This window comes from Agelaius phoeniceus, chromosome 1 (assembly GCF_051311805.1).
Source record: "Agelaius phoeniceus isolate bAgePho1 chromosome 1, bAgePho1.hap1, whole genome shotgun sequence".
Classification (NCBI taxonomy): Eukaryota; Metazoa; Chordata; class Aves; order Passeriformes; family Icteridae; genus Agelaius; species Agelaius phoeniceus.
Window position 1 is genome coordinate 17,245,477 of NC_135265.1, and position 26,910 is coordinate 17,272,386.

Below are 26,910 nucleotides of genomic sequence, written 5' to 3' on the forward strand. Positions count from 1 at the left end.
ACAAACAAGTAGGACATGCTAATGGATACATTTTTTTCCATGCAGTCTGAGGTGGCATATGCTTTTCTCAGTCACCCATAGATTTCTGTGTATGAGTAAACCAGTGGGGCTGAAGGTGGATTTTTATTTAAGAGCATTAGCTATCATGATCTAAGCAAGGATGTCCATGGCAGAAAATAGTATCAGAAAAGTGTAAACATAATTAACTCATTTGCAGCCTCTGATGCTAGAAGTGCTGATAATGCACTGAGTCATAGACATTAATTTGAATGAGATTCAATATTTTTTTTTCCATCTAGAATATTCGAACAGTATATAGCTTTGGACCACTGTGGTACCTAAACTGAAATTATCCTTCCCAGTCCACAAAGCTGTGCAACTGTATCTAAAAAAGAGAGATCTGGCTCCTCATTGTTCTGACATAGATGTAAGTGAACTCCTACAGGTCATAAAATCATAAGAATATATTGACTTGGAAGGAACTCATCAGGATCATCAAGTCCAACTCCTGGCCTGTGCAGGACACCCCAAGAATCACACCTTGTGATGGAAAGTATTGTCCAAATGCTCCTGGAACTCTGCCAGGCTGGTGCTGTGACCGTTTCCTTGGAGAACCAGTTCCAGGGCCCAGCCACCTTCTGGGTGAAGAATGTTTTCCTAATATCCAACATAAACCTCCCCTGATTCAGCTTCGTGCCCTTCCCTTATGTCCTGTCACTGGTCATGAGAGTGAAGAGATCAGTGTCTGCCCTTCCTTTTCCCCTCGTGAGGATGTTGAAGGTTGCAATGAGGTATCCCTTCAGCCTCCCATTCTCCAGGCTGGACAGACCAAGTGACTTCAGCTGCTTCTCATAGGGCTCCCCTCCTAAATGTTAGACCTTCACCATCCTCATGGCCCTCCTGTGGACTCTAACAGTTTAATCTCTTTCTTATATTGTGGCCCCCAGAACTGCCCCCAGCACTCGAGGTGAGGCTGCCCCAGTGCAGAGCAGAGCAGGATAATCCTCTCCCTTACCCTGCTGGCCATGCTGTGCCTGATGCCCCCCAGGACAGGGTTGGCTCTCCTGGCTTCCAGGGCACTGTTGGCTCAGGTTCACCTTGCCATGGACCAGGACCTCCAGATCTCGTTCTATGGCACTGCTCACCAGCCTCCCATTCGCCAGTCTCTACACACAACCAGGGCTGCCTCATTCCAGATGCAGAATTTGGTCATTGTGTTTCTGAATTGTCATATGATTTGTTGAGGTCTCTCTGCAGAGCCTCTCTGCTCTCAAGAAGTTGACAGCTCCTCTCAATTTAGTGTCATCAGCAAACCTGGCATTCCTTTGAGCTGTGCGCTACATTCACCATGAACATTCCCTCAGCCACTTGATGGTTTGCTGGGACAGATGACTAAACAAGAGTTGGAAATTCAGAGTAGAACCAACTCTGTGCACCACTTCAGATGCTCTTCACTGCTATTTGCTGTTTTAGGACCAGCAGCAGAGCCAGTGCTTGGGAAGATCCAGAGCACTGCTGAAGGAGCCACAAGGATGAACTCTGGGTGGCCTCTGTGCAGTGACCATCGAGAACTTTCTCTGGAGCTCCTGCTTCCAATTAAGTTTTCCCTCTTTTTAAAACTCTTAAGGAAATGCTATACCACAAATCTCCAATCTCTCTTTTTCTTCTTTGGTGGAAAAACAAGCAAGTGAAAGATTAATATTGATCATCATACATCACCATGACAGCAAGGTGGCTGTGCAACCAAGTACAGTTAAACATGAAACATCACAATCTCCTCAAGATATTTGTACTGCACAGACTGCTGCACCATATATACAGTCCACAAACTCTAAATGGATCACTACTGACTCTAACTCAACAGGTGCATTTCAAAAAGTAAAAGAATCAGCATTTTTTGTACTCTAGAAATATTTATTAAAAGATCTGACATCTTACTCTAAAATAAGAAGCAACTGTCTGTGTTTTCATGCTGGTTGTTTCTCTTGGATGATGTCCAGTATCTCCTGCTTCATTCTATAAAGATGAAGAAAAAACATTTTATCGCTAGTTAGCCTGCAGTGCCCTTTCCAATGCCACAAGAAAGCACCCCTCAGACAACATACATAATTTTAAAAGTATTCTAAACAGCAAAAGTTACAGCATGATCACTAGCACAAATCAGTGACACCAACACTTTGCTACACAATACACAAACATTCACACACACAAAGGGCACAAGTTGGTAACAGAGCATCTAATCACTGCCACAAATAACTGGACAATGTCTGAGGTCCTGTCTGTTATTTCATCATCACTGTTAATTTGATAGTTTTCTAAGGAATGTAGCTATACTCCACACCAATATTTTAATTTCTTTTTTTGCTACAATACAGCTGGGAAATAGTATTTTTTTTCCCCTGAAGTTGTTATAAAACTATAGCCAGAAAGAAGGGAAATGTTAGGTTTTTACCTCACGGAAGGAATATGAATTGCACAACACAAAGATATCCAGCTAAACAGAAAAGAAAATAGAAGAGGGAGAAAAACCAAGGAAGGGGTTACTCACTTACTTTCAATACCAAAACAGCAACTGCCTTTCTAGTTTAAATTAGGCTTCAATGCAGAATCACAAAATCAGTTTTCTTACCTTTGTATGACTGATTGATTTTTGGGAGGTCCACATTTGATAACTGATTGTAGTTTTGCTTTTGGTGTGTGCTAGGTTACCTATGGGAAGATGAAAGAAAGTAACATACCACAGTGCTTACATCTCATCTAAACTAAGAATGATTCTGAACCACCCTATTCATGCTCCCAGTGAAACCATATGATTACAAAGATCATTGACTTTTTCAGAGTGTGTCCTCATTTCCCCTTTAACCCTTGGGATGGAATGAGCTCTGAAGAAGTTGCATGAACACAGAACATGTTTTTTTCTCCTTCAGCTCATATGTCATCTGCTAGATAAAAAAATAAACAGACTGCTGTAGAAGGTAAGATAGATACATCTTAGACCATCCTTGTGGTTTTACCCTAAGAATGTTACCGTTCTATTCTAGTTCTAATGCTACATATTAAAGAAAAAAGTGCTAATACCCTTCCCTGGCCCTGAGGAAAAGTGACATGGCATGACTCAAGTTTATACACCTAAACTCTACTCTTTACTTCACTTTCAACCCCCAGTAAAAATAAGATTGTATCTTTCCATAGAACTTGCTGGAAACCATCACTGGCCTGTCCTTTCTCTGAAGTGTGGCTCAGTATTCCTGGAAGGCTAATAGCTCACATGGACTAAAACTGTCCCAGGGAGGCATTCTAATCATTTATCAGAATAAGCAGCCCTGTGGGAATGTTTCAGCTGCTATTCACTGGCTCTGTTTGGTTTATTAGCACAGGCAAAGTCTTAAAGCTCTAACTCTGGAACTCTAAGCCAAGCAATACCTTTATTATGATGACCTTGAAGGACTAGGTGCATTGACATGTTTTGCACAGATACTGGTCTTTTCAAGGAATAATGAAAATTCTGCTGAGCTTTCCATCATGCCTCTCTGTGTTGATAAACTCTAAATATTGCTGCATGCTGCCACTGCTTCTGCTAATAACATAACACCTCTGTGATCTCCCTCTCCACTGGGAAAGCCTGTATCTCTCTGTGCTCAGCTGCTATCAGGAAGAGGTGGATAAGAGCTGGAATAACAGCTGCAAATATGTGTCATGGTAATGCACCTGGTATTATGTGATGATACCAAGGCCTAAACCTCCATGGGGTTCAGCTGAGTATCACAAGGTGGGAAGGAAAAAGAGAGGATTACTCACAGCTAACTTTAGCTATCTGAAAGTGAGGTGTCTACAGGATCCCTGCTGTATTCAGTGGAGAGAGACACCTTCAGAGGAGATTTTTCTCATCCCAAGAGATAGGCAAGATGGGTTGGACTTTGGGTAATTCTCTGCAATTACTCTGATTCTAGATAAATAACACAGATCAGCCTAACTTTTAGGTGGCTGTAGCTGGAAGGTTTGAGTCAGTTTTGAAATGCTACATGCAGTGTTTCACAATATTTAACAAGAAGACAAAAACAGCCTTCAGAGTTATCTTGCAAAACATGAAGACTTGGGATCAGTTCTTGGAACTATTTGGATGCTTACTTGGACTCCATGGAAATTATAGTTTAGTATATTAGCAAATATCAACAAGTCAAAAAGTTCAGGCAAGGGCATTGAACTCTGTGTTTTTCCAGGAACACTCACTTAAAATAAAACTCCAAGACCAAATTTTGCATTCTACTAGCAAAGCTCCCTTTGAAAGAACAGAAGCCTTGCCAAAACCTCAGCTTCTGTAAGTTATGATAACATTTTCATTTCCATTAGGCTCTTCCAATATAGCTTTTCTGTTCTGGTAGAAATATGTCTCCCATGTAATTGTACAAGAAAGTAATGTTGTAAAGTACTTACTATATGGCATCAATGCCATCACACAGGGAGTACTACAACACAATAACAAACTGGTTGTAAGTAAACTTACCCATCATCCTGCAGTGGAAGGCAGGACAATTTGCAAGGACATAGTTCAAACAAGGTGCAATTTAGGAGTAATTTTTTCTGTAGAGCCAGTTTTATTCCTCCACCTCTACTTACAAATTTCTTCAGGAAGAGCTTACTACAAGGACCCCAACAGATAGCTATTGTAAAGAACTCTAAGACTGAAAATAGAGGAGTGTCTTCTCAGTCTTTGCAACAGATGTTAGGAGCCCCAACCTTTGTTCTCTGCTACTTAGAGATAAATTGCACTGAAGCAATTTATAAATGCCCTGTCCAAAACAGGCCAATGACTTACCTAATCCTTCCTGTTCAGTCCTCAGCTCAAGAGATGCACTCCACTCCCTGTCTTGATCCCCTACCCTGAAGACAGGACCCTGAAAGAAGTCTCTACCACTTCCTTGGCATTTGACCTGACCAATATCTCCCCTGCAGCTTGAGATGGCTGCAGCTCCATTCAGTATAGATTCCATGGTTGGAAAGTGAAGCCACAAAGTGTATAATGTCATCAATGAGTGATCATATGAAACCTAGCAATGGTCATCATAAAGGCTGGAGAAAGCTGAGAAGATCACCACACAGCAATACCTGTTTTTGTGAGAGGGTGAGTTACCAGCTGTCGTGTCAGGTTGTTTTCAGATGATCGCAGTAGCAGCACAATATCAGCTGGCAGAGTATCTCTATTTTTGGCTAGGAATCCACTTGCATTATATAGAACCTGTTTAAAAAGTGCATTTATACATCTTCTTGGATTTTGAAAAGTAATTGTAAATTTAAGCTTTCTGGAATAGGGCTTTTACTTTAACAAGATACACAAATAGTTTTTCAGCAATCAGGGTCACTCTCACTTCTAGTCTTCTTTTTTGATCACTGAAAGTTCTATGTTTTCAATACTGAGATATGATGCAAATCACTAAAAGCAAATCTATAACTCCAAAGTAGCTTGAGACATTTATTTTTCCTAATGCAGGTAGTAGTTTTAACCTGTGTGGATTTATCACCAGGACAAGTGTGCTGCAGTCCTCCTTTACACCTGTACATGTGCTAATGCACAATTAACAATGCACTTGATGTCAACCACATCACACAGCATTACCCATATGACTGTACAATCTTTCTGTGCAGTTCATATTATGCTGTACTGGACCCAGGACTCAACACTCTTCCTAGGGATCTCTCTATTAATTGTAGTGGAAGTTTGCAGAATCACAAACCGCATACTGGCAACTGAAATCTCTCTAAAAATTCCAAGAATGGTGTACCTAATTCAAATTGTAGCTTCAGGGTTCTATCTTGATGGTCTAAGAGATTCACAAGAAAACCTGACCTGCCAAGAAGGGTAGAAGATACCGGGACATAATATTTAGAAAAACCTATCATAGAACAACCCAGCAACAGTCTTAAATGATGAAAAAAACTTGTAAAGGAAGAGGAAATAAATTGTTCTCCAGTTCCACAGTAAGCTGGACTAGGGGTAATGAATTTGCATGGCAGCAATGGAGACATAAGTTAGACAGTGAACAAACTTCCTAATGAAGGAGTTTTTGAACACTGATGGGGCACTGGTGTATTTCCCCATATTCAGTGGCTGGTAACAGGAATGGTAGAGGGAGACCTGGCTTTCCACTCCTTGCAGTGAGTTATGCTGTGCTGGTAAAATTCAACTCAGCTGGAGATGAGGTTCAGAGGAGTTACAAGAGGCTCTTTGTAGCTGGCTGTTTTACACAAGGGGTAAGGTATTTTCCATCAGCTGATGGGCAGTATTTGTCTCCTCCCGGGCCAGCTGCTCCAGCACTGCACAGACCCAACATGGTTTCCTATGAGAGATATCAGTGGTCACTCTGTACCCTTTAGAAGAGCTCAGAAGGAGGTGGGAGCTCCTGCTTTCCCAAGGCAGGTTCAGGTGACCAGTGCCATCCTGCTGCATGCAGCTCCTCTGTGTTTGTGCAGCACCAGCCAGTCACCTTGTATGGAAGGGAAGGGAAGGGAAGGGAAGGGAAGGGAAGGGAAGGGAAGGGAAGGGAAGGGAAGGGAAGGGAAGGGAAGGGAAGGGAAGGGAAGGGAAGGAAGGAAGGAAGGAAGGAAGGAAGGAAGGAAGGAAGGAAGGAAGGAAGGAAGGAAGGAAGGAAGGAAGGAGCTCACTGAATGAAGCAGGAAGTAGGGCCTGCACTCTCTGTCTGGCTGATGACCAAGAACAAAACTAATAAAAGCTGATGGCGTGTAGGAGGTAGTAGAAAGAATGGAGCTGGGTCCTGGTTAGAAATAGTGGGAACAAGCATGGTGCAGGACTTTGAGGAACTAAGGGGAAGAGCACTGAGTTGCATTACATACCAGTTATGTAGTTAAGTTTTGGGTCTTCTATAATACAGTCAGTTCATTTACCTGGTGACATTTAAGAAAAATACACTCCTGCTACTGCTTTTTTTTTAAAATGAGGGATAATAACTTTTCAATTTACTTTTGATATGTAAGGCACTGCCAACATTCCCATGTCTGGACTGAAGAGACAACTGTTGACAATCAACCCAGATGATCTCTTCTACTTCCTGCCAGTCCCACCATTCCACAATCACCAACTAACATCATCAGGTGTCTTACCTTTCCTGCATAATGATAAATTCCAAAGGTTAGATCTACTCTTTTGGGTCTCCAAAAATACTTTGATTTCAAATTATCTTCAAATTTTTCTGAAAGGAAACACATAGCTTATCTTACTGGAGTTGCTGTACATTCTCTTCTGAAGCTGTATCCCTCCAAGGAGACTTCCTGACTTCTCAGCCAATGCAGAGGCACCAAACAGACACTGATGTTTTCAAGGACAGAGATACCATAATGGTCTTGTAACAAAAGACACTGGATAGAGAATATGGGAGCTCTTGGACAAGTTACTTGCTTTGTTCCAATTTTTTAATGTGTGACCTCAGAAAATAATGGAATCATAGAATCATTAAGGTAGAAAAAGATGTCTAAGATCATTTAGCCCAACCCTTAATCCAGCACCACTCTGTTCACCACTAAGCCATGTCCCCAGGTGCCACATCCACATATGTTTTGAACACTTCCAGGGCTTGCCTTTCCAAGATTTTTATCTATATATATGAAGAAATGCAGAAATCTTTCCTAGGATTCCTTGAGGAGTTGTGAAGAAACATTCACTGATTGAGTGCTTCTGTACTGTAGACTAAAAAGCATGAGGATAAAAGAACAACAAGCTCATATAATTGCTTTAACATGGGCATTGTTACTGGATGTTATTAGGTTTTCTGATTGCATGTTGGCTAAAACTCTAATTTGATATTTTGCACATTCAAAATGAGTAAAACCAGAATTTATCTGCACAGAAATACCACTGAAATAATGAAGTCAATGGTAATTGCAGCTACTCAACAGCACTGAAATATTCAGGATCTGAATTACGACTTTAGGTGTTTTAGAAGACACTCAGAAAGCATTTGCTTTCTGAGTGTTTTCTAAAACACCTAAAGTCGTAATTCAGAATTTGCTGAAAGTCACTGAAGCATGTTTGCAGTCATTACTCTTCAAAAGTATTAAACTTCTTGCTCAGATACTGCTCATCAAAAATCTCAGAGCTGAGCACGACTGAACTTTGCAAACAATGTTCTTGTTCTATGAATCTAGAGTTTTAACTCAGTTTGATCTTTGCTTTTCAAGCTCTGCAGCAAAAAATTCCTGAAGTGGGGAGAACTTTAAACCTGAATCAGCAGCTTAGGTTCATTTGTACTCTTGATGTTTCTCTATGAACCTCAAGGACACAACCATCCCAGCATGCATGTCTCCCTCAAACACACTGACACTGAAATGGTGCTCACTAAAAACATAACTAGCATGTAGTCTGAACTGTACGTGCCAAACAGAAACTGAACAGAAGACAAGCTGCAAAACTGTGAAATGAACCATACACTTACCTACAAGTGTCTGATCTGTTGCTTGTGGGAATCTACTTTCCTCATCCAGCAGAGACAATAAACCCATTGGTTTCTGCAGGAACATGTCTAGGAGGGGCCTGTTGTCCTCATATTCTATAACTCTGGCGTCAACACCTTCGTAAAGGTATTCATTCTGCAGCAAGAAACAGAAGGCATGCTTTGTCTGTGTACACAGAACCACTTCAGAAAATAATTCACAAACTGTCAATTGTAGCAAATTAAAACTGCATTGAGAGAGTATGCCTCAGGGCTAAAGCCATCAAGGTTCTGCTGAAACAAATGTCAGCTGGGATTTTGGTTTTCAATATGTAAGTTCAGTACTCCTATGGCATATTTGGTACTTTACAGGAATAGCAAGAATTAAAGAAACAGAGTTGAAGAAGATAAAGTATATTGTTTGCAAATTGAGACCTCAGGGTCTATTTATTTCCCTGGTCTGAAATGTAGAAAATTTCTTTACCATTTAAAGCTATATTTACATTCCCAACTCATTGCTCAGATCCAAGTGATGGCTAAGATTTACAAAAGTGACTACAGGTTCCAGTGGCTTTACTTGTTTGAACACCCTCCTCAAACAGGTGGAAAAATTCTCAAGTGGAGAATTAAATAAATTGCCTCAGATTTGCTTCTAACATATTTTCATTCCTTTTAAGGAACTAGGGAAAGGTATTATCCAAGATTCAAAAACAACAGAAAAGCTGGTGGGCTGGACTTCTTTGTTTGCTTCTTTTGTTTGGTTTGGTCTGGCTGTTTTTTTCCCTGAAGACTGCAAATATCTGGATTCCTTCCAGACTAAGAAAAAAACAAAACCCAAATGTGTCCACAGCATGTTGCAATGGTTTTATCTTTACTATAATTTAGATTACAGCTGAAGAATACAAGAATGACCTTCCTTAATCCTTTAGCAAGGCAGAGGACAGCTGCAGATTTACCAAGAGAAGGTTGCTCTAGGGACTAACACCCCCCATCATTTTTGCTTGAATTAGGTAAAGCAATAGCAGTTTTCTACCACACAACTCTGCTGTTTGTGCCAGGGATGCCTTCAGTCCTGTGCAGGCTGTACTGTGAAACACAGAGCTGTTGATCGACTTTAAAATCATCCCTCTGCCAAAGGACAGACTTTATAAGTGTTGTATTCATGTATGGTGTTAACATCACAGTTTTGCCATCCTGAATCCATTGTGAGAAGAGTGTCACAAAAATGAATGATGGCTAATATTAACGAGTTCAAAGACCTCTAACCTTGGAAGGCCTCTCCTTATGTGTCATTCACTCGAGTCAAATGAGTGAAGAAGGCAACACATTGAGCATTTAAAAAAGAAGTTCACTTTCATATACAACAGAAAAGCACCTGTTTCATACCTCTTAATCTCAGAGAAACAACAAAGGCATAAAATCAATAAGACTGCTCTAAAAATACAAACACAAATAAAAAACTGCTGATCCATTTGAAAGAGGACACGAAATATATATATAAACTCTTCCAGTATCCAGATTGATGTAATTTCCCAGGACACTCTTCACTCTAAGGATAGGTTATAATTCAGTTTATATGCCACACAAGGGTGTAATCAGTAAGAATCTCACCTACCATGAGGCCTCCTCATTTGAGACAAATAACATTAACCTCTTTCGTGTCTCCCCTGAAGCAGTGGACAGGTGGAGTTTTGCTTTTTAATTTAATCAATGACCTGAGTAGCAGGACAAGACAGGAGAGTAATAAATGTATCACAGATATAGGTGAGAAGTTAATTATAGACCTGTAGGAGCTGGTGGCAGAAAGGGAATGAGTCTGTGTTATCTCCCAGAGATAACATGGGAGTAAGGGCAGTTTAACTGAGGGCTACAGCTACACTGACACACAGATGTTCATGGAACCAGCTGTTACTGCTTGGGATTATCAGGAGTGCCCTTATCAAGGGGACAAGGGGAGAGACTGCTCAGGATGGTCTATCAGAGGAGAACGTTTCTGTGACACTCGGACATCCTCAACCAACCTGTCTAATCATAAACTTTTTCCAACTTCAAATACTTGTGAGAGAGGTTGGTTTAGAGAGCTGATAAAATTGCTCTCCTTGAAAAAGGAAGGAACTTTTGAAGCTGTACTACCATGCTATAACAGCAACACCTGCTCCCCTCCCTGCCCAGGCAGCACACAGGGCCTGACCCCCAAGGGGTGTGTGTGACCACTGAGTTTGTGTCCTTTGTGTCTCACAACTGGACAAGTGTCAGCCCTGACAGCTTTGGTGATGCTGCCATCTCCCCAGCAGGATATGAAGGAGTTCACTCCATCACTTCCCACGGGCTCCTGAAGGACAGCTGATGACCAAGCCAGGCACCAGTGTGACAGATGACTCAGAAATGATACTGTACTACATTTTCTGATGCAGTGCTGGTTTCAACCACATAATTAGGATACAATCAGCAATTATAAAAGCTTTAATGATAGACATCATAAAACTGTAATGAAACAGGTCTTATTTGAATTAATAAGATGAATCAGCTACAGGATTTTGTAAACCCCTGTGATGTTTTGTGACAAGAAAGCTCCACAAAATAGCTACTTCTTGAAATTATAAAGTATAATCTATTAGAAAGTATTCCTGTGGATGGGATGTCAAAAGGAATAATTGAGTTACACTATTAATTGGGCTCCCATCTCATGGTATCTTTCCTATGATCAAAACTATGTAACAGTAGCTTGTACCACCTGGTTACACCAATGGTAATAAAGAATTACAAAATGCATTAGGAAATGGTCTTCATGTTTGATAAAGTAATGCCATTTACTGAGAACATTTTATGATGATACTTTGGTTTAAATGGGGACACCAGGGACTTATTCACAAGGAACCTTTCCCAGCTGAAACTAGAAGATTAAGCTGTCATGAGAATGTAAAATAAACATTACATATATTTAATGCGAAAAGTATCATCCTCCCAACTGACAGCAAACTTGCTACTTTCCAAAATGTTTTACCTATCTGCCATTACACCTTTTACTGCTTACGGGGGGAATGACAAATGGGAAAGGAATAGGAAGGCTGTTTTGCTGGACATTGTGACCTGCAGATCATGGAGCTGACAGAAAGTAACTTATGACAGTATCTAATATGTAAGGGGAACACCTTGAAGGACAAGACTGAAGGGCCAAAAAATTCTGCTTTGCTTTATATTGACCAAAAAAACCCCTTGTGGTAGCAAAACAAAAAGCAGTGACTAAGTTGAGAGGCCACATTCTCTCCCCAGTCAGCAGAGATAGGGATATATCTATTTGTCTCCATTGACTAGTGGAAATCTACACTACCTTTATCTTAAACTATACATCCACTTCAGTCTTTCTGTTAAATTAATGAAAGGAGATTGCATTCAGGCCTAAAAGCCTTTATTCTTAAAGCCTTTATTCTTAAATGCAAACATTAAGTCAACAATAAAGAATGAATTCTCTTCATTTTGACTTGAGTTTTCCATGTTGGCCCACAGACACTCCACTCTAGCTGACACCCTGAGCCTCAGGTTGTGATGGTACCTGTTCCTTTCTTCTATCCTGTCACTACTGTGGCCTTTTTTTTTTTTTGTGGGCCACACTTTCAAGGAAAGCAAAACTGGGAACACTTTTCAGATTCGGATACAGAAAAGAGACCACTGACAATGATAAAACAATTTCACCTGCAACACTGAAAGTACAATTCAGCCTTATGAGTGTATATTTACTACTTGGCCTCATTGGTCAAGTTGCCTAAATATGATTCACCTTCTCTGATGACATAATCACTATTTACCAGGTGAACGTTAGTTAATGACAAACTAAACTGTAATCAACCAATTAGGCCTCAGCTTCCCAGAAGTTCTGTCAAATTTCATCAAATTGCATGTGATATGATATTGAACAGGGCAAAACAGGGAGAGGAATGAAAAAACAATGTATCTGTACATTTAATGTCTCTTGAAGGAAGTATAAAAGAGTTTAAATTCTTCAGTCTTCCTTGGGTATATCTACAGGGTTCAATGCAGTGTTGTGTTACAGATTTCTGAGGTAGCACAGGGCAGGTTGACATGTCTGTCTGGCACTGCACAGGGCTGTGGAGAGACACTAGCCTGGCTCCCAGTGACAGGACAGCTCCAGCAGCACAACAGTCAGGGCTAAGGGAAAGCCAACAAAGATCTTGGTGACTTCTGGCATCAGCCTTCTTGTAAACATAACTTCTATATTTTAGAGTCTAAGACACAAACCCTTGCATATAAAGTAATTTGTAAAGTCAGGCAGATACATCAGCAAAGGGCAGAGGTCATCCTAGTGTTTGTTTTCCATCAATGATATTTTTTATTTTAGTTTACAATTAAAGTACATTACTGGTGTCAACACAGCAGAGTCCTTACAGTGAACAGGAAAGATTCTGGAGCCACCTGCTTTCTCAAAGGCTGTTTTTATGATGTAAAACTGGGACAACCATGTAATGAAGAAGTGAAAAGTGATGTCTGATAATGACTATGAATCATACCACAAATCATTCTGTGCCATTGGGTTGTAATGCAGAATAACACATTTCTCATTTCCTGTTTCTGAAAGGGGCAGATTTACACCCACACTTGCATGAACTTAATCTGTATAGTTCCTTCTGCACTCCTGTAGTCTCTTTGGAGACTGCTACAAGACACTATAATGAAGTTTGATATAATCTGATGTAGTGGTTTGATGTACATTAAGGTAGACAATCACTTGGTTGGTATTACAGGCTGGATGTGAAAACTTTTAATAGAAATATTAGGACTGGTATCAATGAAATATGAATGGAATGTGCATATAAGCACCAGAAAAAATAGGCTTAAAAGAATAGCTGTGTAATAGCCTGTGATTTGAATGAAGAACATTTGTTCATAACAATAAAACTGAGGAAAGAGTTCCTTACATCAAGAACAGAAGGCCTTCACTTACATAAAAACACAGTGCATAGAGTTAGTGAGTGGAACACCCTCTAAACCTGACAGCAGGAGCATGACTGTGAGGTTATAGCACATCACACACAATTTTCTTATGAGGCCACCAAGGAAATGGACTGTAGGCATAAAAATATATATGTTCCAAACAAGTAAAGCCAGATAATGACCTTGCCTAAAGGTTATGAATGCTGAAGTAAATAAGAGTTTGAGGCAAAGAATGACTGCTAAAGGCTGTAAAAGATATGTCCAAAATCTATTTCAGCAAGAAGAACGTAAGAGACATGATGAAGAACTGCCAGCTGCTGTCCATTATTCTATATGTCACTCAGAAATTTTCTTGGCCAGACCATTTGAGTACAGACACACCCACCCACCCACACCATGGTGCATTCTATGTATCTGAGAGTCCATGAAATCTGTGAGAGAATGAATGGAAATGGGTAAAATTGATGTACTTAGAGATTCTGTAAATAAAGATTACTTTTCCCTTTCATTGAGTCTATAGAGGAGTTGTACTAACTTCCTACAGGGGGAAATGGGCAAACTATATATTGCCAAAATAAGAAGCTAATTTTTCCCCTCATTTGCTCAGTAGCAGAATAACCACCCTGACCATGGTGCAGCAAAGCACATGCAAGGGAGCAAACTGTTCCTACTGCATGGTGACACCACAAAACTCTGCAATAATATAGATCTGACCAAAAAGTTCTGAAATAGGATACCTAGAAACAAGCAAAGGCAGATCACACTAAACTTGACTCTAAAAAAGAGAAGAAACATTCAAGCAATATTTGGATGTACAGGAATAGGGCTAAGAACACCAAGGCTGGTCTCTCAGCAACAAAAGGCAACTAGGGAGAATGTGGTCCTGCTGCTGGACAAGTTTATGGATGACTTGGAAAAGGCTGAGATATTCAATGCCTTCTTTGCATTGGTCTTGACTGGTAATCCCAGGTTCCTGAGGCCAGGGGAAAAGTCTGGAGCAAGGAAGACTTAAAATTAGCACGGGAGGATCAAGTTAGTGAACATTGAAGCAAAGTGGACAAATGCAAGTCCATGGGACCTGGTCAGTGCCTGTGTCTGACAGGAATAAATATTGATGCTGCAGTCTGTGCTGTTTCCATCTCCCAACTCTTAGAAACAGCAATATCCAAAGCCATTCTTTTGTGAATTGGTGTACTTTGGAAAGAAGATGCCCAAGTAATTACAGTAGATCTAGTAAATTTTCTCTGGCTTTTAGATGACACTAAACCAAGGAAACACCTGTGTTGGTAATCTTGCACATAAATCTATAAAAAGAACTACAAGATCCAAGACTGCAAGACAACATTTCCTGAAATAATTGGGAAGAGGATAAAACATGTTGAGCCAAAAAAAAAAATTGTCATATTACACATAAATATATACACCTCTAGATTGATACATGCATGTACATGCATGTACACACCTGCATACATAGACACATTCCAAACCTGTATCTGTCTCAGCCTTAAAAGAAACAGTGATTAACACTGAAAAAATACTCTGTTTCTACTAATAATTAAAATTACAGTTCAGGAGAATATTAATACATGTATCGTAAAACAAATAATTTCAGTAAAACAACAAAAGTATAATTTCACCTCTGGTTTGAATTCTGATTGTTCTGCCATAGAGAATTCTGAAATATTTAAATTTTCAGCAAGATCTTTTTTTTTCCCTGAAAATGTTATTTCTTCAAAGAACAATATTGAATACTGATTTAAAGGTGGTTAATTTAATTCTCATTAAATTATTTACAAAGTTGAGATGATTTTTTGAGGTTTTTTTCCCCTCTCCTCTTCAAATTCATAAACTTTTATATTTACAATGCTATTCCTTTTCTCTGCTTTAAAGTAAATGATTTAGATTAAATCCATCATTATTTAGCTGACATGATCTAGTTTCTCAAGAAGAAAGAAATAATTGTGAGATTTGCAGTTTTTAATAATGGAATTTCAGTGTTCATTGAGCTAATTAGTAAACTATTATGAACCCTGCACTTTCAAAATTTTGTTACCACTCATTTACTTTTTTACTAGAGACTCATACATTACAACATTCATTATTCCTCAAGAAAACAACATTGCATTTGCATCAATCAGATTATCACAGTGCACAATGTTTTGTTGCTTAGTTACTACAAATTTCAAGTTTAATGCATTTTATGTTGGCATTTTACTTGCAAATAGCAAGCACTGCTTCATGGAAAACATACTTAAAAAACATTTTTTATGATCTGCTATTTACAAGCTATCATGGAGAAGGAACAATGTAGTTTCTTGAGACAAGGTTTTATACATTCAGTAATACTGAAAGCTTTATGGTTTTTGTGTTTAGTAACACTAAAGCTTAATCAAAATAACCAAAACATACCTGTTCCCAGGCAAAGACATGTTGATTGAAGTAGAACTGAATTTGTTCATTGGCAATGTTGATACACAGTTGTTCAAAAGAATTTTTTTTGAAATTCTCAAAGCCAAAGATGTCAAGAATTCCAATATTCAAGCCGTCATCATTTTCACTGCAAAGATGAAATATTTTTTTATTGTTTATCTTTACTTTTCATTAACCACCTTCATTACTATTTCACAAAAGGAAATCATGGGCCAAATCTGTACACCAGTAAGACAGGATAAGTTTTGCTGAACCAGATCTCTCTGAAAATGACAATTTGAAATAATTAGTTTGAAATAAATAAATGCAGATCAATTCAAATATTACTGCAATGCAGACCAGATACACAACAAATAAGTCAACTGATAAGTGAATAGGGGATTGAAAATTTTATTTTTTACACTAATATTTGTAAGTAATTATTCTAAAAAGCTGATTACAGTACAAAAAGAACATGCAGTTCTTTTTGTTTCTCTTGGAATAACACAAGCTTTACTCACCAGCATCCTGAAATTAAAGACTGTTGTCATTAAGTATTATTTGTTCATATTGCTTACTCATAACAATTAAAATTGCTTAGTTTAACATTAAAGTAGAAAGAATGACTAGCTAGACCTTTTATGCAGCTAAATAGCTACTTTATGCACTGGGATGTAGTATGAATTTAAATTACCAATTAAATTCCAGAGAAGCACTGGAAAAACTTTAGTTTGATATTTTAAGTAGGGCATACTCAAGCTATGCGACCACTTCTGTGACTGGAAAAAAGCTCTAATACTTATTTGCTGAAGCAAAAAATTAAGATGATATAATTTTATAATAAACTGAGGCTGACATTAGTGACCTATCTAGGCAAGTAAAATATAAATCGCATTCTTTCTATACAACCTCTTTGAGGGGCTATCTGTAACCATTTTTTAATAAAGATTTAGGAATTCAGAAATTAAGAATCAGCCTCAAGATAGCATGAATACTATGAATACTCATGAATAGCACTTAACTTCTTTATGAAGTCAATCTCAGAAAGGGAAATGTTTCATTGTGGAGAGATCTGAATTTGGTGACTATTTAATCTGTCTCAAAATTACATTTTTGATGAATAGACTGCTAAAATTTATCTGCCCCATTCCTTTTTCAGAGCTAATTACATAAAAACAGAAAATGCAAATTATTTTCCTACCACAAAATAAATCAAAAGTTGTTTGGGTTTTTTTATAGTGAGCATTTCAGGTTGAATTTTCTCCCTCTTCACCAGCATAAAAGCAAGTATTCAGTTTGAAAAGGGCTCTGTAACAGACAACTGAGAGAGGCACACAGGCCAGAAGTGCTGCCCCATCTATCATGGATTTTATCCTATCACTTACTGATTAAAGTTCTGTTTATTGTTGCTCTGCTATAATGAAATACTTAAAAGTTTAGACAAACTTTGGGATTGCAACCTTGGCTCTCCTCTGATGTTTAAGAAGAAAAAATCCAGGAAATCCAGATGCAAACCGAAAGCTATTTGCTATTGATATGGTGTTTAAAATGTCACCCTTTAAGGGTAAAGTGGGCAATACCTCCAATAAATGTGTTTAAAAACTGTTCCCACACATATATGAAACCATGCTTATAACAACAGTGACAAAAGCAACAGCATCAGTGTAAATAAGAGCAGAATTTGACCAATGTAATCAACATGATGAATATCAAAAGCTTACTCTGAATAAAATACAAAAGAAAAACGGTTAAAAGTTAATGGGGTTAAAAGTACAAAAGGAAACAAAAGGGTTAAATAGTAAAGATCAACAGGAAAACACCAGATGCTTTTCCAACCATATCTACTGTATTTTCACTATGTACTATGAACAGGACAAACCATTTTTGACATGGTGGGGTCATAAACAAAAAAGTAGCAGAGGAAAAGAACTTAACTCCACTAAATGCTCTAGCATAAGACAACATTATTACCCCAGAAAGAATATATCTTCAATCTAGAAAATCTCCTTTTACCTTAAATGTTTGTCAGGTTTGAGTAGAGTGTTGATGCGATTGACTATCCAGCTGAAGAGGCGCCCATAGAGCGCTTTGGCCATGGCATCTCTGACATCTGTGGCTTTTTCCACAGTGTTGGGACGAATAATTGTTTCTCCTCGAGTCACTACACAGTGAGAGGTGAGGGCCTCTTGCAGCTCATCTGCCTGAATACACAGCAGGGATGCACCTGGGAAGGAATGTCACAGGCAGAGCTCAGAGACAGATTTTGGGAGGTGACTCTGTAAGAAGTACCCAAGTTGTGAGGTGTGAATACTCCTCTCAGTTATAACCCACTCATACAAGTCACTGCTGTTCTCCTTTTGCTCCAAAAAAAGGGTGCTTCTTTCCCAGTTCCACAGTATTTTTCTATGGCAAGAAAACATGCAAGAAGATAGCATGAAGACTTCATTATCTCCCAGGTGTAATTACTGAGAAAGTCTAGCAAATTTCTGGAGAACCTTTGGCCCTTTGCCTCCTCTACCTCCTAGCAGCTTATAATGTAAGGCATCCCGTCCAAAGAATTAGTGAGCCATATTTCCACAGGCACATGTGGGGAAAAAGTAATGAGCAGCTGAGAAAGAAACTGGGAAAAAACTATTCAATGTGTTAATGAGGCTCTCCATCAAATGTTCAAATAACCTTGGAAAAATTCCAAAGATTTTTTTCAGGCATCTGCAGTATTAGTCATGTTTCCTGTATGCCAGTGAACTGGTTAGTCAAATAAGATGCATAGCATGGAAATTTTTTTCTTTTTTGCATTTGAATTCAGGTGGGCTTAGAATTAATCTACCTTCAGTTTTTAATTATTCTTGCAAAATTTCCATGTGAATACAGTTTTCATTGATACCTCTTGCAATAAAATAAATTTGCTATGAAAACTAAAGGAAAAAAACGTTAAATCAAGAAAAAAACACTCACAGTTCTCAAGGGCTACTGGATTGGAAATGTTGCTCTTGTCAATCATATGTTCAGATACTACTGCAGAAAATTCAATGTTACCCACATTTAAAATGGCAGCCAGGACACTGTACACGCTTCCAAGTTCCTGAAAAGTATATTAAAAAAATGCAATACTTAATAGCCAGGTAATTTGTCTCTGCGGTTTGTGCCAATGGCATATGCGTGTGTGCTGTTTCCTGCTGTCTGCCACGTGCCCACTACTTCTAGGAGTGCTGTTCTCAGCAATTATTCCCATTCTGTGCTTAGCAAAGTCTTTCAAAAGTAAGACAGTCAAAGAGGACAAGATAAACCATAGCCTAACCTCTCTTCTGTACTTGTTGACAGGACAGGATTGACAGGAAGTAAGGAAATAAAAAACAGTGGTGTGCATACCCTCTTACTCAGAAAGAATTCAGAGGTTACTTATATCTGCCCTTCACTGTGTAGACATGCAAATATGTCTAAAGATTTAATACCTAGATCAACAAGAAGTAGAAAAAAAATCTGTATTGATGTTTCTTGCATCATGGAAATGAAGGTACTCCAAATAATAGGTCTATATCATCTCCCACCAATGTCATCAGAAAAAGTTTCACTGGGAGAAGAGTGAGGCCTCACATCTCTGATTTGACAAAGCACTTTATCCTTCAAAATATCAGTTAGGAACTCACCAAAGCATCTTAATATGGACTTTGCTTAAACAAATTTAGATTTCAAATTATTTAGGAGGTTCTGCCATGGTTTAGTTGGTAAGCTGGTGTTAGGTAATAGGTTGGACTTGATGATGTCAAAGGTCTTTTCCAACCTAGTTAATTCCGTGATTCTGTGAAAAGGGACTCTGTCATGAAAAAGGCTGCTATTACTCTGGACAGTGAAGTGATATATACAGTAAATTAAGTACCTATACACAAATGCATAAATTTCAAATAATATTTGGAGTTAGTAAAATAATGCTTTCATTGCAGGTTGGACTTAGATTTTAACTGCAAATTTTCATCTGAATGGTGAATGTTTATCATTATACTTGATGATCTGAGTGTTTTTTACTCAGAAAATTCTAGGTATACCTGTAAAGCAGACTAGGAGTCTGTGACACTGTGTGTTTTGAGGCATACAGTAATAGTATATTTTATAAATAGCAGGTTGAAAACTTTTGTAGCAGTTTTATAAGAAGCAGTTTTGAAAATCTGATTGGTATTTTACAACTATGAACTTTTTATAATTGCACGGCATTTTATCCATATTATTCAATGCTTTGCTGGAACCATGTCAGGCATCATTTACTCAGATAAAATCTCTAATTGCTCTAGAATGCTTGAGCTTGTTTTCAACACTTTCAGAAGTTAATCTAGCAGTTAATAAATAGTGATTCCAGTGACAGCAAGACAAACTGGATAAGCTCACTCTAAAAAATTATCCTGAGGATAATTGGCACACAGTTTATTTAGGATTAAGTACTCATTTTCATTTTAAGCTTAGGGACACAGTTGAAATGCAAAGAAATGGATAGCTTAACTTCTGCCATCATGCTGTACAATATGTGTAACTGCTGACATTATTCTGCCCTTTTCCAGTATGTTTGAAATCTGGCTTGATCTATCTCATACAACATAATTATTGTTCCCCTCAGCCAGTCCTTTCTTACTAATTTTGCTGTGCAGCCTGAAATAAAACTGTGATTTTAAGACAGGGAGTACTGACAGTACTTACTTTTAAAGCCTGTCAGTCAATTAAAAGCAAATTTCAAAGAAATAAAGCTTTGTTTAGGTCTCAGTTTTAACTCAAGAATTTTTTCTGTCCATGGCTTTCTGCTAATAAAACACTGAACGTGCTTATATAGAAGTTCCTCTGCGCACTGAGATGAATGTCAAAGCTTAAGGCTGCATTACTAAAAAGTGAATTTAGGAAAGGAATTCAATGTCCTATGGGATATTTTTCTCACTGAAAAAAATTGCCTTTGCACGTGTATCTGATATCAGAAGCTCAGCAGAGGAAGAAGACTCTTCCTTCACCCCTGCAAGCACAGCCTCAGACAGGTTAATTCAGAGGATTCAAGGCAGGCTGACATGGCTGGGGCTCACAAGTGGCTACAAGCAGATTGCCTATGGCACTCAGCCTGCTTCTGAAGCTGCAGGGTTCTACAGGTAGATAATTCTTCACAGATTCAGCTCCCAGTGGCTTGCTGAGTTAATCAAGTGAAGATCCATGCTAGAACTGCACAATGCAGCCAGTGACCTGGTTCTAACTGCATCTTCAATGTACATGGAAGGCCTCTTTTGGATGATCAAGATTATTGTTTCCACCCATCCAAGTGAACAAAAGAGCTGGAAACAAAAACAGACTTTCTGCTTTTCATGCTTTAAATTAGGACTTATCAAGGTCTCTGGGGCTGTGACAAAACTGCTATCAGTGCTGAACCATGAACGTCCTTTCATGCTGCTTCTGGAAAGGTGAAAGCACAAGTGAAAGGATGTGATAGTAAAGGTGTGATATTACTAAATGCAGCTGTGAATAACATGTAGAGGAGAAAGAGACTGTGAATGCCACTGCTACTACAACCTAATGAAAAGTGACTCTAGAGGAACAAAATAGGTGAATACATCTGTTCTGCTAGCTATTTCAAATATTTACATCGAGGAAAGCCAGAAACAGTCAACTGAAGTGAGCAATTTTTTGTGAAAAGCTTCTTACCACATACAGTTTTGTCAGAGAAATGAAAACATACATCCATTCTGAAGCACTAGTGCTATATTTCACAGATACAGTATGGTTCATACCTCTACTATTTATTTTTTTAGGCAAAACTAGGTCACAGGATGGGATTTTTTCCTTTATAAATCCAGTCCTTTTTAAATTTTAATTCTACCAAAGACAGACTGAGGAGAGGGGTTTAACAGCTAGCTGAGCAATGATATGAGATCATAAAGAAAAAATGGGTTCAGTTACTGTTTAGTGATGAGATTCATCTCCACAGGGATTTAAGAACTTCAATCAACTTTATCCCTGGAGTTGTGAAAATGTATTGAGTTCATCAATACTCAGATCAGCTCAATGAATTTTTTAAAACTCTCACCATGGACCTCCTCTTAAAACTGAGAAGAGGCTCATATTCACAGGCCTAAAATTATTGGCTAATAAACAGTTACAGCATAATTTTCTATGCATTAAATTTGTTAAAATCTCCCCCTCCCCAAATTACTCAGCTATGCTGTGTTCAATGATTTCAAAGCCTTGTTGGCTAATATAATTTTATTGGTTTACCAATGCCTTGAAACGTTAAAAATTTAAATGTTACTATATAACAGTAAGTTGACCATGCAAGATCCTAAAACATAAACACAATATGCTAAAAGAACAAAAGGAACAAGAGAGATTTGAATACTTTATATTACCTGATTAAGGTAGCTGGTGAAGTTCACAAATGAAAAGGGTTATTAGCACTCACCTCCAGTGTAAAACCTATGACTTTGAAGCACTGTTCAATTAATTCAAACTGAGACTTATAAAAGGTATTGTTCATGAAATCTTGCACTATTCTGAAATGATCATTTTGCAGATATCTGAAAGAGTTGATGGATACAGCGTTAGAATGTAAACGAGGCTGAGAATTCAACACCGTGTTTCTTAGTAATCAATTTATGCAAAAATAAACTGCATTACCTGGGAGGTCTATATTCTGGCAGTTTATAATGTGCCAGTTTTTTCTTTTCTGCGAGACCAGCATAAATATAATAAAAAATATGGAAATTTTTCTCTCCTCTGAAACAACAGAAACAACAAACTGATTTAGTAATATAATCATGCTACATTTATTAATGATACACATACTATTAGTAAATGTTATTTTAATAACAAGCAAGACTCACACAAAGTGAAAAAGGACTCTGAAAGAAGCTTTACTACAGAACTTCCTGTGAACACCCTTTTCATGCCATTCTGTGTTTGTCCTGACACTGCTGCTCAGTGCTAAAGCAGCTCAGTGCTGCTCTGCCCTTGGTAGATCCTCTATGAGATCTTGCACGTTCCTCATCCACCCACACCGAATGGGTTGCTTGATTCCAGTTATTTTAAAAAACCTTCTGACTGTGTGAGAGGTATACACTTTTGGTTCACTGAATGCAGTAGGTCTGTTGTGTCTTCTAGTCCTGAACCAAGAAGCAGACATTCAGCAAAAGAGCCTTATGACTTGGCATGCTTTGCCAAGAAGCTACATGCCCAAACCTAGGACAGAGGTTTATTACATATTCAAGGTTCCTGTGCTCCTTATGAGAAAAAAACTGGTGAAAAACTGCTACCATGACTGAGCCCTGAGATGCCTAAGTCAGTCACTACAGAATGGCAAAAAGGAATTGTGTTCAAACCTCTGCTTTGTGCATGAGCTTAGGTCTATGTCTCAGGGGCACCATTAGATCATAGAACCATAGAATGGCTTGGGTTGGGAGGGACCTTAAGGATCATCTAGTTTCAACTCCCCTGTCATGGGCAGGGACACCTTTCACTAGACTGGGTTGCGCAGAGACCCCATCCAGTCTGGCTTTGAACACTTCCAGGGATGAGGCATCCTCAGCTTCTCTGAGCAACTTGTTTCAGTGCCTCACCACCCTCACACTAAAGAACTTCTTTCTAAAATTGAATCTAAACCTACTCTCTCTCAGTTTAAATCTATTGCCCCATATCCTGTCACTACATGTTCTTGCAAAAAAGGTCTATCTCCATCTTTGTTGCAGGCTTCCTTCAGGTGGCAGGCAGCAATTTGGTCACCCCAAAGCCTTCTCTTGTCCAGGCTGATCAATCCCAATTTTTTCAGCCATTCCTTGTAACAGAGGTGCTCCATCCCTCTAATAATCTTGGTGGCCTTCTATGGAATCCAACAGGTCCACATATTTCTTGTAGTGGGGACCCCAGAGCTGGATGCAAGTGGGGTCTCACCAGAGTAGGGTACAGGGACAGATTTTCCCCCCTTTACCAGCTGCCCAGGCTGCTTTTGATGCAGCCCAGTGCAGGTTTGGCTCTCTGGGCTGGGAGGGCAAATTGCTGGGTCATGTCCAGCCTCTCACCCACCAGCACCCCCAAGTCCTTGGCAGGGATCTTTGACCCATAATCCTCCATATATCCTACTACATATTCCAAAATGGAAAATGACCAAACAAACAAAGAAATAAGCTACAATACTACAGGAAATTTAGAGAAAGTAAATCCAAGTGATACACTTAACACAATACTCCAAAATCCCACAATTAAATGTATACCTGAACTATTAGTAAGTTTTTAATTCTTTGCACATTCTTATTTTATATATCACATGGGCATTTTTATAAGATTTGTTTAAATAACCCAGGAGGCAATGAAAAAAAAATCTGGAGTAGTTTTCAGCTAGCTTACAGATTCATAAGCTATTCACATACAACTTTTAAGGAAAAACATCCAGATACCTCATTCATCTTTGTGTTTTGAACCAAGATGATTTCCTGCATCATAGGCCTACTCTGTAAACCCCAAATTAGGTCAAATACAATTTTCATACTTACACTGCCTGGTGGACAACTCTGGATTTTTCAAGGAGGTATTCTGAAATCTGAGCTCCTACTACAGTGCCACCACAAGTGAATTTCATTTCCAAATATTTTCCAAATCTGCTTGAATTATCATTGATGATAGTGCCTGCATTCCCAAATGCTTCTACAAGGTTGTTCACCTGGAGAATCTTCTCCTGCAGAGTCCTGTTATTAGCCTGGATATGAAAAAGACATTGCTTCAAATTATCAGTGATTATTCAAATTCATGCATTTTTAGGTGTTCCTTTAATCTTCTCATTTGGTTTGTGAAGTGTGACATAATCAGGGCAGCTGTTCCCATGGAAATTATATGGAGAAAAAAGCATATATATATATATATATATATATATATATATATATGTATAATATGTATATGTATATATATGTATATATGTATATAAAATTAAATATGTCAGAATATAGCAATCCTCAGAACAAGACTGTCTGGAAGAAATAATGCACATAATGATAACAACACTACAGATTAATTTCTATTGTTTCTGTAGGTTTGTGGCTTTGAGATGGCCAATCTGCTTTTAGGATCCTTGTTAGTATCTGGTTACTGCTCCACAGCACCCTACCAATCCATTAGCTTGCCTTCATCTCACCTCAGGCATGCTAAAAATGGCATTTTATTTACACAGTTGTGATGGCCACAGCCCAGAATGACTCTCCCACTGACATCAATCTGGTTGTGGAAGGATGAGAAGCAAGAAGATTTTATTTACTACTGCTTGGGTAACTTGAAGGCACTCAATTAAACAGGGATCTGACTTAAGTCACAGCCCTCATTGCAGTGGGTACTTTTTGTTGTGGAAACCTCTGCATATTTCCAAGTGACCCTAGGAGGGAGGAAGGAGCAGATAGATGAGCATCATGTTCTAATGTTCTTTGGAAAATGTTCTTTGGTAACAGTCTCACCCCACAACCACTGCCTTGTCCATAGGTTCAGCACTTTAGACCCAGGATAGCAAAGCCTTAAAGCCTCACAGAGACATCCCCTTTCACACTTACCTTGCCAAGGACAGTGAGCTGCTGCACCAGCAGATGGGCACTTTGCGTCTTGCCAGCTCCACTTTCTCCAGAAATAACAATACACTGCAGAGAACAGAGCAAGACTGAGCTCATCACATATCCCTCAGCCTGGCAGAGGATGTAATTAGACACTTTATCCATACCTGATCAGAGTTGTATGTCACCATGGATTGATAGCCTATGTCAGCAACAGCAAAAATGTGAGGAGGGTTGGCAGTCCGTTTGGCTCCAATATACAGTTTGGAATGCTAAGTGTAAGAAAAATAAAAGCATTATTATTGTCCTTTAAAAACTTTTTTTTTTAAGTTTGGTTTTATTTTTAGATTAGTGTACAGCATGCTGAAGTTTCCAGCAGTGGTGTTTTCTCAGGGAGCTGTTATTGCAGTCACTACACCATGAATCTGTATGTACTTAGGACTATAAGAATTGCTAAAAAATGAAGTGCAATTTTCTATAATTTTAGCCCTGATTACATTATGAAACTAAATTTATTAGGAGAAATTTACTGTTGTCAGACCTCATGGTGCCAACTTATTTAAATTTATTTGTGCTTCCCTTCCTATTAGTATCTCTGCATGTCAAAACTTGAGATCTTTTCTGTACCTGTAGTATCTGATAATTAATAACCCCAAATTATTGTATGATCTGACTTTAATATTTTTCCCTTTTGTATAATAGGGACACAAATTCCCTTTTGTACAATAAGGAGATAGATTCACAGCAGTTAACATTTTACAGGATTGCTTTGTGCATGATCTACACTGTAGACATAAAGACACTAGAAATTAATTATTTTGGAGTTTTTCATTTCTGCAGTGTTTCATTTCAGCAAGTGTTAAGAATTTGTGCCAATGTGCACTTGAAAGAAAATTTCTACTGGTAATTTTGCTTTTGAGAGTAAGCTAAAATAAATCTTAAGAATGGTCTGACTTTACAGTTAACACTAATATTTATATTTTAGTGGAATTTGGTGGTAGTTTATAATAGAAAAGCCTAAATTTTCACACCTGTGAAGAATAAATATCTTCAATATCTTTCACACACCTGTGAAGAATAAATATCAATGTTCCGAAATGGATTGACAGCGATGAGAATGTCCCCAACGTATGTGTAGATCTGGTCCTTGGCATAACCCTTCTGCAACTGCTCTGTTACTGTGTTCTGGTGGAAAGGGAACAGGAGCCATCAATCACATGGGGGGAGAAGAATGTTAGGAAAATGTATAAAATATTTATATCGTTTCAAGGGGTGAGGGTGTGGAGGGAAGGTATTTATAGTTAGGAGTACAATGGATCATGATCAAAAGTAAGTAATATTTTCAAACACACTAGCATTTCTAATTTTTTGTCTTACTTTGAACAATACATACTTACAGATCATCAAGTGGCTGTAGAAAAAGGAGTTAAGTACTTTCATTCAGTTCATCATTCAGTTTTCATTCAGTTCATCAGAGGTTTCCATGAGACAGTCTTGTCTACATTTCTACTACTAAAGTTTCGTGTAACTTATCAAGCAAGAGCCATTTGATTGAGTCCATAACTGCC

General features: G+C 38.5%; 1 protein-coding gene across 1 annotated transcript in view; it reads right to left on the reverse strand.

Moving 5' to 3' along the window:
• MYO3A (myosin IIIA) overlaps nt 1-26,910 on the reverse strand; it is a 118,440-nt gene that overhangs the window by 26,543 nt on the left and 64,987 nt on the right. The window contains exons 11-25 of the mRNA XM_077173813.1: nt 26,411-26,527; nt 25,510-25,614; nt 25,346-25,429; nt 24,305-24,507; nt 22,437-22,535; nt 22,222-22,336; nt 18,756-18,882; nt 17,814-18,024; nt 15,801-15,948; nt 8,445-8,598; nt 7,117-7,205; nt 5,107-5,236; nt 2,630-2,709; nt 2,453-2,494; nt 1,939-2,016 (exon numbers count right to left, since the gene is read on the reverse strand). Coding sequence (XP_077029928.1) covers nt 1,939-2,016; nt 2,453-2,494; nt 2,630-2,709; nt 5,107-5,236; nt 7,117-7,205; nt 8,445-8,598; nt 15,801-15,948; nt 17,814-18,024; nt 18,756-18,882; nt 22,222-22,336; nt 22,437-22,535; nt 24,305-24,507; nt 25,346-25,429; nt 25,510-25,614; nt 26,411-26,527 — 1,782 coding nt within the window. The remainder of the gene's footprint in view (nt 1-1,938; nt 2,017-2,452; nt 2,495-2,629; nt 2,710-5,106; nt 5,237-7,116; nt 7,206-8,444; nt 8,599-15,800; nt 15,949-17,813; nt 18,025-18,755; nt 18,883-22,221; nt 22,337-22,436; nt 22,536-24,304; nt 24,508-25,345; nt 25,430-25,509; nt 25,615-26,410; nt 26,528-26,910) is intronic.